The sequence below is a fragment of the Mus caroli genome, unplaced genomic scaffold (assembly GCF_978045245.1).
Source record: "Mus caroli unplaced genomic scaffold, Mus_caroli_1 scaffold_17, whole genome shotgun sequence".
Classification (NCBI taxonomy): Eukaryota; Metazoa; Chordata; class Mammalia; order Rodentia; family Muridae; genus Mus; species Mus caroli.
The window spans coordinates 81,947,487-81,959,871 of NW_028227272.1; the positions used below are offsets into that span (position 1 = coordinate 81,947,487).

General features: G+C 42.3%; 1 protein-coding gene across 6 annotated transcripts in view; it reads right to left on the reverse strand.

The window, feature by feature from the left end:
• App (amyloid beta precursor protein) overlaps positions 1–12,385 on the reverse strand; it is a 228,973-nt gene that overhangs the window by 85,759 nt on the left and 130,829 nt on the right. For 2 of the 6 annotated variants that reach the window (XM_029470473.2, XM_021184768.3), the window contains exons 7-8: positions 10,455–10,622; positions 7,170–7,226 (exon numbers count right to left, since the gene is read on the reverse strand). The exons of 2 other annotated variants lie outside the window; for them this stretch is intronic. In XM_029470473.2, the coding sequence (XP_029326333.1) occupies positions 7,170–7,226; positions 10,455–10,622 (225 nt within the window). The remainder of the gene's footprint in view (positions 1–7,169; positions 7,227–10,454; positions 10,623–12,385) is intronic. 2 more of the 6 variants (XM_029470475.2, XM_029470474.2) reach the window with 1 other exon arrangement.

Sequence of the window (12,385 nt, forward strand, 5' to 3'; positions counted from 1 at the left end):
TGGGTAGGGGAGCAGGGCAGGGGGAGGGTATAGGGGACTTCTGGGATAGCATTTGAAATGTAAATGAAGAAAATATCTAATTAAAAAAATCATTAAAAAAAAAAAGAAAAAAAAAGTGAAACCCACTGAGGTTCCTGGGAGTGGCTGAAGTCACTATGCAGCTCAGAGGGTTCACAGAGAGGAATGATCAAGCCCGACTCTTCATACACCAATTTCCCTCACTGTGATTCCAGCTCCCCGCAGGTTAACTGTCCCTGGGTGTGTGCAGAGGCGGTTGGTTCCAGGGTTCGCTATAGAGAGCAAACTCCAGTTTGCCCACCTCCCTTTTGTATATTTGTATATAGTTTGGAGTATCTAATGTCTACACTGTCCTTTTTCAGACTGTTTATATAACTGAAGATAATACAAACATTAAAGGGAGTGGTTTTTCTTCCTGTATTGTTTGAGAAACGAGAAAAAAAAGCTTGTATATGCTCAGTACAGAGGCATTTATTTTTGACTCATGGTTGCTTGAATGCATAGATAAGGAGACTGAGGACTGACTGGGCTCCAGTTCATCCTCACACTGACAATCAAGATATTAAAAAAAAAAATCCCTACAGTTTTCATATCCATTTGACTCCTCGATTTGCAAGGTGACACCATTTCTTTTAATATTAGTTTTAGATTTACTTATTTTGTTTTGTGTATGCTGGGTGTGTGTGTGTGTGTGTTTGTGTGTGTGTGTGTGTGTGGTGGGGGGTCAGGTGTAATGCCCTTGACCATCTAAACTACAACACAAGGGAGTGATTCCTAGACAAAATTCCCCACGGATAGCATCTATTTGATATATTCTTCCCCCCCCACCCCCGGCAGAATGCAGCTTATCTATACGACAATGGCAAGCAAAGATAACAGTGAAGACTTACATAACTCACTGCCTTATCATTGAAAATTCTATTTGATTGAGAGCTAGTAATGCGGTCCCTTGAAATGGCTACGAGTTATGGGCTATGGCACCGTGAGTAATTTATGTATGAGTGAACTATAAACCTGTAAAGAAGGACTTTATGGGAAAATTTAATCTCTACGTGACAAGGCTTTCAAACTGCCATCTCCACTTAAAACATTTTTTTTTATTTTTGTAGCTTTTTAAATTTTATTATTATTATTATTATTTTTTTAATTTTTAATATTTTTTATTACGTATTTTCCTCAATTACATTTCCAATGCTATCCCAAAAGTCCCCCATACCCCCCCCCCCAACTTCCCTACACACCCATTCCCATTCTTTTGGTCCTGGCATTCCCCTGTATTGGGGCATATAAAGTTTGCAAGTCCAATGGGCCTCTCTTTCCAGTGATGGCCGACTAGGCCATCTTTCGATACATATGCAAAAACATTTTTTTAATATAAAGTTTCCTTCCTCTCTCTAATTTCAAAGTAGCTAAAACTCTTAGTACATTCCACTCAAAACCTAAATAGCGGCCACCCCTACCAAGTCTGAGTTGGATGAGCCATTCAGAACAGGAAAATAGAAGCGAGTGATCTTTCAACAGCACACTAGATTTTAAAGAGGTGTGTTCTTGAGCCTCTCTTCTTTTACGGCCAGTTCGATCACAGTTGCTGGGGAACGCTATGAATGTCCTACGTGGACAGAAGGTAATAAAAATATAATCTACGCTCTGTTTACTCTTCCACCAGTCAAGCTACATTTCTTTTTATGTCTATGAACTTGTACTGACATGGGACATTTTTTTTTATCAGATATGTGAGATGAATGTAGAAGAATGAATGCTAGCATAATTTTTATTCATAGCTATATTCCCTGCACTTAAATGCTATCTTTAGTCTGAATATGAACAACCACCAGGCAGAAAGACATAAAACAAGAGTAATAGTAACTGGAAGTCAGACTCGCTTCGCTGTAGGGTATTGTTTCTTGTTAGTTTGGTGGAAGCTTCCTTGACTTCATTACCAGTGGTTCACAAAGACATGAACAGTCATAACTACTCAATATTTAACAGATGAGTTCAGAACGCCAGTCTTCACTACCAGTCGTATCACAAAAACTCTGATAGTGAGCGGTGATGGACCCTTAACTTCTTAAAGCCTTAAGGATACAGTGAATTTAAATTTACCCCATCCTTCCAGAGCAACCTTTCCCAATTCACTCATATGCTGAGATTTAATCCTACCTACCACATCTCTGATCCTGTAAGTAAATTACAGAAGGTGGCCTGCTTACATTATCCTGCTGAGTCTCTCAAGAGGCATAGTGGTAGCATTGTCACACTCTGGGCTAATAAATGTAACCTTTGTATTAAAGCAGACATGTTGCTGCTGGCTGCTTTCCATTTTATGTAGATGTATGCAAAGTCCAGAAGCCAGTATAAGGTGCCTTCCTTGGCCACTCCCTCTTTTATTTACCTGTTTGTTTTTGTTTGTTTTAAAAGCAGGTCTTTCACTAACTTGGAGCAAGCCCATTGGCTAGTCTGGCTTCACATTCTACCCTAGCACCAGGGTTCCAGACTCCTCCTGTGTTGCAGTCCCTGCATTCCAATGCTGGGGGTTCAAATTCAGGTCCTCATGCTTACATAGCAGGCACATCACCAACAGAGCCCTCTCCTAGGATGCTGGCTGCCATGGCAACCACACAGTCATGACTACCTACTAATTTACTGTCTGTGGTTGCAGCAGTGTGTAGATAGGATAGTGACTGTACTGCCTGACAGAAAAGCATGCCCTTTAATAAAAAGGATGCACTTCCATGCCTTTATCAAGTAGCTAATGGAAGAAGTACATATCTGTGCAGGAATTATTTAAACAATAATAACTGTTATTATTATTATTTTGAAATAGGGTCCCACTATATGGGACTATAATGACTAGCCTGGAAGTAACTCTGAAGCCCAGCTTGGCCTCAGACTTGCAGAAATCCATTCGCTTCTTCCTCTTGAGTTCTGGGATTAAAGAAGTGCGCCAACCATGCCTAGCCAAATAATTATTTTTAATATAGTTTGGCAGCCTAAGAGAATAGCATAGTTCCATTATTAGTATTCCATGATGTGCTAACAAATTGATGGCTATTATTTCACAGCTAGAAGAACAAATGAAGAATAATTTAAAACAATAGCCCAAAACTAGCCAAGGACAATGGCTGAGGGTTTCACTGGTAGACCCTATTCATGTTGGCATGAGTCAGCTACTGTTTGCAAATCATAACCTTCTGATATAAAAAACTACTTCGGGACTACTGGATCACACTATGTGTGGACAAAGCCATCTCTTCCCCTGTTTTAACCATGTATGGGGCCATACCTCCCCCCAATATGCTGTAATCATGGACCTAAGACCAGAAACACAATGCCAAGATAGAGGTAAACAAGAAGCAAGGGTCTCCAGCATCTCTACAGATAGCCAGGTTAATGGAGACCAGGATGAAACAAACGGGGAAGTGGGGAGGGGTATGCAGGTAAACCATGATTAACCGAGCTTGCTGGTCTACCTTCTGTATCCACCGTAGCTTACAATACATTAGAAAAAAACACCGAGACATCTGATCTTATAGTCAAAGAACAACAGCATCTCGGATCTAGGAAGGTGGTCTAACAGGGTCATAAACATCTGTTGATAGTTAAAGGCTACAGGCATCCTTATACTTTAACAGGATCTCCCATCTGTGAACCACAAATCTATATATGAACGTAGTTACAACTCTCAGTCAGGTCAGGGGTGAAGAGAATACTAGACTGGAACAGAGGTACATCTTGGTACCGTGGTATACTGTATCATGGTGGAAAAGTGGGAGCACCTGGTAGATCCCTGGAGCCCACAGGCCTGAGGTGATCTATGTACCCTGCTTTCTGCACAAAGTTAGCAAACTCTGGAAAACTGATAGTTACTGTATGTAGATAATGGTGTATAGGGGGAGGGGATCTGGAACACTGCTAAACATGTGTGTGGGCAGAATGAATTATCTGAAACAAAGTGACAAGTCGCAAAGAAGCCCTTGTGCCAAGGTTTACAACTCAACAGAACAGAAATGGGTTAACCTATGGGGCAAATTCCCCAGTCAGTCAGCTGACTCAAAATCGGTGTAACAGGAACTGAGAGATGGCTCAGCAGCGCTCGCTCACAGAGGTTCTGGGCTGGATTCCCAGCAAGCATGCGGTGGCTCACGATCACCTTTACTGGGATCTGATGCCTTCTTCTATCCTGCAGGCATAAATGCAGATAGAGCACTCACATTCATAAAATAAATAAGTAGCTCTTGCCCTCTTGGTCTCTTCTCTTCTTGTTCCCTCTCTGTCCCCTTGCCCCTTTCCTCTTCTCTCCCCATTCCCTTCCCCCTTTCTCCGTGTGCTCATGGCCAGCCTCCACTCTTCTACTTCTCTACTCTGCCTTTCTCTGCCTCTACTACCCTCTTGACTCCCCTCCCCATGCCCTGAATAAACTTTATTCTATACTAAATAATAATAATAAAATAAAATAAAAAATAAGTCAGAAAAAATGGTGTAATTTTTTTTTGTCTTCATCATGGAGTTTATCTGCCTGCTTTTGAAATGCGGTCTGATGGAGACAGCACACAGACAGGCAACGCTCTCCTCACCTTCGAAATATAAGCTGGTCAAATCTTTACATAATAACTTTACTATTTTACAAGAACTGCATTGCAGGGAATGGAGGTGAGGCCTGTGTATTAAGTCAAATAGATGCAGAACTGACGTCCGAAGCTGCTGAGACACAGGAAGTTCTTCACCTCAGATGGAAAGGGTTTTCAAAGAGATAGGAACCCATGGTTATGAATAAGACCACTGTTCAGTCTCAGGCCTCTCGCTGACCCTGTGGCGCAGAGGCCTTTGGGAGAGCAGTCATGACAAATAAGTGTCCTGAAAATTGTGGTGCTTTTCAGTGTTGGTGTTTGTGGGGGAGAAGTTACAATCTAGCAGTGCCTGGTTAGAGCATTAAGACTTGTCAGGAAATGATTCATGATGCAGTCCCAGTGCATAGTTCTCTGTACGTAAAGTCTTAAAGCCGTTCAGTGGAAGGGCTTTTTCTAGCTTACTTAGCATTTATTCTCCCACTAGCAGCACTTCAGACAGAGCATCTGTAGAACCAATCACCTCCGAGCAAAGAGATGCCATTCAATTAACTCTAAGTGGGCGAGGACGCCATGCATAAGCCTGAGTTTTCCAGTGGAACAGGCTGCTGGTTCCTCTTCTCATTCTGCACACATTTCCTCAGAATCAAGGCTGCGATCTGCATTTGACCTCCAGGTGACCATGACTTTTTCAATTCAAATGTGTGGCTTAGCTATAAAGAAGGCAGGCAGCAAACCACACAGCTATAAATAACTAGAAATTATATGCTTTCTCCCGTATGTTGGGACTAGCACTGCAAAACCCTTCACTTGCTGTGATTGAATAGTCTCTGTAGGGAGACAAGAAATAAAGCTGACAAAAATCACCTCATCCCCCCCGGGATGGAAGGATGTTAGGGTCCGTACCACACCGCAGGTGGGAGAAGAAAGGGACGCCTCCAGGATCTGTCTGGAAAACCTTATGTATACTTTATAAAAATAAATGATCAAATAATGTTTACTTCTAATCAATGAAGAAGAGTGAAAACCAACAGCCTTTTATATACGGAAAGGAAATAAAATGGAAGAAAACAAATTACCATCGTTTTCAAGACAGGATGAGAAATGCCTACTGTACATATGTGTGGCCTTGTTGGGGAGGTATGTTAGCATTTTCCAGTTTTGTGTGGTTTCTTATATTTTTTGAAAACGTGCTCTCTGAACCTTGGAAACGGTCTAACCTAGAAAATGTCAGAACTCAGTGTGGAGCCATTTGGTGTGGAGCCCAGCCAGAGTGCCCTTAGGTTTCAGACACGGCCCTCTGGTGTTTGATGCCTGCAGACAATGCACAGGGAGTGTTTGGCCTCGGATTTTCTCATAGGCACCAAAGATGCAAGGAAAAGGTATACAAGTGTGTCAGGAGATCTGCAATCTTTGAAAACCCTGGGCACAACTCGACACACACACAAAGGATGTTTTCCTAGTCTTTGGGCGTGATGCTCAGAGACTTTCCCTAGTCCTCTACCACCCACTTGCCAGACTTAAGGTTTTAGAGGAACAATTTCAGAATATCAGGACATGGGCTTATTGTGTCAATAAAAAAAAAAAACACATCTTTCAAATACCATCCCATTATTTGAATTAACAGTAATATCTTATGGAGGCCCCTGAACAATAACGGTATAGGATGATGTAATCATCTATACTACATTTTTTTTAAATCATTTTTTTTTATCAGTTTTGAGGTTAGGATCCCCCCACCCCCTCCAGGATAATCGTGACAAAGGTGAATTTTAATTATATCATTTCCAACTGAAATTGGGTTTCCTCTTCAAGCCTCAGTAAGTACCAACAATATAGACCATCCCCGGAGAGGGGGAATCCATTTCTAAATACAGACTGAATTTTAAAAGCGAATATGGATGTGTTAGATATGACATTTGAAAATGAAATTAGACTGATTGGGCAACCAGAAAGCAAGATGCTGTTAAGACTAAGAGTATATTATATGGTTAAAGCAATGTCTTTTTATACGAAATTCCATTAAGTTCCCTAAGTGGAAGACCTGATAGCACACCAACCAGTGTGCACTCTGGGAGGGGAAGGAGGGGAGTCCTGAAATCTATGTGGCTGACCTTTCACCTCCCAATGCTGCACAGTTATCATTTAACGCAGGAACCTTGAAATGTGCACACAAAATTGTCTTGAATAAGCAATATTACATTTTTAGGGAGGGGGTTACCTGTATTATCAAATATGATTTCATTAAATTATGGCATGTTGACAGCTTTTGGGAAATTAAAAAAAAAGTTCTGCCAAATCAAGAAATACTCTCTGTATGGTATTTCACAGAACAACACAAATCAGAAAGGAATTTGTTCAGAAGTGTAAATGGTTTAAGTGGATGCTCTCTGCCCAACATCTGAAGTCGCCTAGTAAAACTGGATGAAATGACACGCAAGACAATGGGAAAATAGTATCTATCAAATGGTACCTGGTCAAGAATCACACAAAACCCATGCCAAGCAGATGATGCAAGGGAAGGTCACATTCAGCCATGCAACATAGTCTTCCCCTCGCCCCTCCCCCAAGTCAATGACAACATACGTTTATCAGGATCTTGGGGAAGAGGTTCACTGGTAGTCTTGAGTAAACTTTGGGTTGCTATGGAGAAAACGAGAGAACATAACTAAAAACAAAACAAAACAAACAAACAAACAAAAAAACCCCAACAACAGAAAGGTGGGAATGATGGCAGAAACACACCCACAGGACTCAAAACCAATCAAACAAAATTGAGGGCGGGGAGGGAAATCATGAAACTGAAATTAAAACCTAAACAAAGAACCAAGGAAATGCAGGTGAGATTTGTTACTGGTAAAGAGCAGTATTGTGAAATTGCTGCCCATTCTGTCACTGACAGGACACTGGGAAATCTGCAGGAGGACTTAGGGGTCTCTTCTCCCTTATTAGCACCAATGACCCTCATTTCTCTCAGCGCCTTCCTCAGCAGTAGCTCCTCATATGTCACTTGTTCACGGGGACGCTTCTGAGGCCTGGCTCAGATATGTGATGAAGCTCCCATTCTTCACCTTCAACCTTCACCTTCAACCCCATTCTTCCCTTTCCTTCTTTTAAAAGTTGTATTACTGTACGTAGTGTGTGTGTGTTTGTAATGTCTATGTGTACAGGGTTACACATTCATGCCTGTGGAGACCAGGTAAGTCTTTTCCAACCATTGCTCGCCATATTGTTTGAGACAAAGTTTCTCAGTGAACATGGAGCTTGCTGGTTGGCTAGAGTGGCTGCCTAGCAAGCCCCAGGGATGCTCCTGCCCCTGCCTTCTAAGTGCTAAGAATACCACACTCAACAGCTGCTGGAGACCTGAACTCTGGTTCTCTTTTATTGAAAGAAGACTGAAGCATCTCTCCAGCCTTCCTATCCCCTGCCTTATTCCTCCAAAGGTTCTGAGAATCAGACCAGAGTCTGGTACCCAGCTGTGTCTTTGCTTCCTTGATACCTTGTAACCCGACTCTGTAAAAATGAAATCAGCACTACAGTCCTTCTCTCATAAGACCCTGTTGGAGGCACTGAATTTTTACAAATCCGTCTATAAAGTGTATGTATGCCCCAACCCCTGGTGAAGGTATATAATGTTTTATACTCCCTGCTCAGAGTAATCAAATGGAAGGGAGATGAGGGGGGTTTACACTAGGGTGGGTAAGAAAACAGTGTCCAAAACTTGAGATGAGTTGATCTCTGCTAATAATATAAAGCAAACTTCCTAATCGCTAGAATATGATATTCCAGAAACTAAACCTACCATAGGGAAAGGGGGAAAAACCTGAGAACTTTGCCAGGAAATCCTCACCTAGCAGCTAAACCCTTTAGAGCCACCATAACAAAGGCCCTTTGTTCCAAAGGCTCCAGGCGCCAGACTCCTTTATTGTGTTTCAGTTATCTAACCCAATTAACCTCTAGGTGAAAATGAGCTTGGGTATCTTCAACTAGGAGCTATAATCATCCTATTGAAGTCAGAGCCTCTCCACTACTAGTTTCCTCAGAGTACTGGAGTGGAGTTATCTCCTAGGAAACCAACAAGACCTTTCTAGGACCCAAACAGATATTAGCTACCTCACAGTGTGAGGTCTTCAGGGAGGAGCAAGTCTTCCTTGTTTTGCTTGGTTCTAGGATTTGGTTGGAAATTTGCCAGAATGTTTCCAGGTATTCCAGGGGAAGGGAAGGGATTTGTCTCCCTGCAAATCCAAGAATTAAAATGCAAGAATCTTTCAATAAAGGCATGCACAGTCACTAAGATCCTTGAATAATTCATATATCCAACTTGTGATGAAGAATAAACAAATACAACTAAGGACTTTGCCTGAAAGGCTACTAACAAAAGCAGATATTCCATATATCTGAGACATAGCTTCTTGGGGACTGACTCTCTGGGGGGAATACTTCATTTTACACTGAAGTCATCAGGACTTCACATCATTATCTCCCACAGTAAAGACAGTTGGATGTTTCCAGAGAGACACTGTAAGTTAAGTTTCCTTCAGCCTTGTGCCACTGAAAGGTGCTAGCATTATTCTTTCCTTTGTGTGCACATGAATGTACACATTCATGTGTGACATGCCACGGAGCCCATGTGATAGCCCCAGGTCACAAGCTTTCTACCTTGTTTGGAACAGTCTATTTCAACTACATAGGCCAGGCTAGCTGGTCCCAGTCTTCAGGTGCTTCTCTAGCCACTGCCTCCCATCTCCCTTTGCAAGTGCTAGCATTAGAGAGGCATGGACTGCACATTTATTTTATGTGCATTCTGGGGACTTGAACTCAGGTCCTCACAGTTGCATGGCAAGAGTTTTTATTAAATGGTCCCGATCCCTATTTCTTGTCTACCTAATTTCACGAGAAAAAAAGAAAAACTTGGCAAGAATATGTGCCCTAGGTTCATTCAGGGAACAGCATGGGCACCCATGGTATGGTGGTTTGAATGAAAATGGGCCATATAGGCCCCTACAGAATGGCATTATTAGAAAGTGTGACCTTATTGGAGTAGGTGTGTCCTTGTTGGAGAAGTCTGTCAATGGGGATGGGCTTTGAGGTTTCAGATGCTCAAGCCAGGCCCAGTACCTCTCTTCGTCTTGTTGCCTGCTGATCCGGGTGAAGAACTCTCAGCTGCCTGTCTAGCACCATGTCTAACTATGTGTTCCATGGTTTCCCACCATGATGATAAGGACTAAACCTCTGAACTATAATCCATCCCCAGTTAAATGTTGCCCTTTATAAGAGTTGCTGTGGTCATGGTGTCTCTTCACACCAATGAAACTCCATGATAGCATCTGAGGCGGCATGAGCTCAATTCAATTAAATGTCATTATCAGAATGAAGTTAAAAAAAAAAAAACATGATGAAATAAGGAATTCTCTATAGCAATCTTATCAAGACAGCGTCATAAGCCAGCTACCAGTGAGAGGCTACTGCCCATGTGCACATGCAGAAACACGAAGACATGTAAGAACACAGACAGACACAGATGTCTATGCATCTGCAGGAAGGACTGAAGAAGACAAAAGCCACTCTAGCCCTTGTGTAAAGAGAAGCAGTCAGAAGTTCCTAGGAGCTGAAAGAAGACTCTATGATGACTACTACAGAATACATCCAAGGCCATGCTTTATTAGAGATGGACGGAGAGATGCGCTCATGACTGAACATACCGTGGTGGAGGAGGCTTCTGGTAATTAGAGAAATTGACAGGCATGTGGTTAGTGGTAGCAACAGTGGGCCCATTCCCAAGAACAAGAGGGAAACTCGATCTGTTACAAAGAGCAGAGCCAGTGGCGAGAAAGACAAGAGGTGGCCAGGCTGGAGGAAGGATCCACTTACACACGCTGCCACACACCGCCATGCAGTACTCTTCCGTGTCAAAGTTGTTCCTGTTGCCGCCACATCCGCCGTAAAAGAATGGGGCGCACTTCCCTTCAGTGACATCAAAGTACCAGCGGGAGATCATTGCGCGGCATGGCCCGGTCTCGGCTTGTTCAGAGCACACCTCTAATCAGAGGGGAACCACATTTAGCAAGAAAAGACATCTGGCTGTTCATATACATACTTACTCAACTTAAGACCTGATCCTCCCAGTGGTGACCTGGGCTGAACAGAGGAAGCAGCACCTACTTTAAGTCTTCCTTGAGGGACTGAATGACCCACTCAGACTTCAGAGTCACCTCTTCCACAAAACAAGACATTCTCGGCTTGTTTAATGTGTAGGATGCAGTAGCAGCTACAGGATTTGGGCTAGAAGTGAAAAGGTTCCTTTTCTCGATTTAAAGATAAAAAGTATCTCTCTCTGCACATCAAAAATTTCTCTTAAAAAAAAGGCATCTTCTAAAACAACCTTGAGTCAACTCTGATGTAAAAAAAAAAAAAAAAAAGGATTTCTCCGGATGTGATGCCAAAAATTACGTTCTCTCCAACTTCTGACTGTTTTTCTTAGTAAATGATCGCCTAGACTCATGCATAATTAATCACATTTATGTTTAATGTTTCCAGCCTGCCCACGGACTAAACCTGAAAACGTACGTAACATCTGCAAGAGTGACTGACAGTCAACCATGGTAACTCTGAGAAATTATCTATTCGTGTATTTTTATCTGACCCTTAGCCCGTCATGCTCCAAACAGTAACATACACAGCTAACACATTCAAATTTATTAATATATACCACACATTATCTTACATTAAAACACACCTTACTTGTCAGTCTATCTTGCCCCTGTCTCCCCAAATTAGTTCCATATCCCCACTGGTTTAAAAAGCAGCAACCCACTCACTTGCATTTTAAAAGTTCCTCCCTATTAGACTTTCCACATGTCTGTTTTTGTTGCAAGGAGAACAATAGCTCCATCTCTTATTTGGGGGTTTCTAACCCTGGAGAGCCTCAAACAGAACTCCACGGGGATCCAATCCATGCGACAAGCATCTGAAAGAATTCTGACTTTCCCAGTTTCTAGGAGGAACCACGTGATTCCAGCATGCCTCACTGGTATCCCTACTGTGGGCCTCCTCCTGTTCCTTTTGAGGGCTGGGACTGTACATGCTTTAACACCCTCGTTTGTTCCTAACGTGATATTACTTTTCAGTAGTCTTTTCTCTTCTCCAGTTTTATTAATGCCAATATTGGACAGTGGTGTCCTGCACTGGGTTTGTAGTGTGGCCACAAGAGGAATGAAGTTTTGAATCCACTGGCACCACCTTCAGTCAACAGAGACTGTCAGCAAAATCCATTCTTGGATCTGGTACAAGGGGCGTGTCCTCAGAGTCTCTCCCACTCACTGAATAACAGAGCCAGAACTCCGGGCACAGGTGAGGGAATGGAATTAAACAATGGCAAATGCAGAGTGTGTTGGGGAGGGGATGGGGGTGGGTCTGTGTGAGCCTGGAAGAACTGGACAAAAGTGAGCCCCTCCCTTCAGCATCCGGCAGACAGTCCCTGGATGGAGCGCCTTCCGATACTAGGGTTTGATGGATAAAATTAGGAGATGCAGATTCTCAGAATGCGGAGAAAAACATTCCCAAAGCACGATTTTCTCCACGTTCTGTGAAACATGCTAAATTAAACACAATACAGAGACATACATAATATAAATGTACCTCTTTTAAAACCTTGTTTTTGTAATTTTATTCTCTAATTATAGAGAACAAAGACAAATACAGCTTTGCTATCTAACTTAACGGTGAAATAAAATTTAAAACAAAAGGTAAAGACATTCAAGTTGTACTAAAGTGTGTTGATCATCAATACTTCATTCAAATAA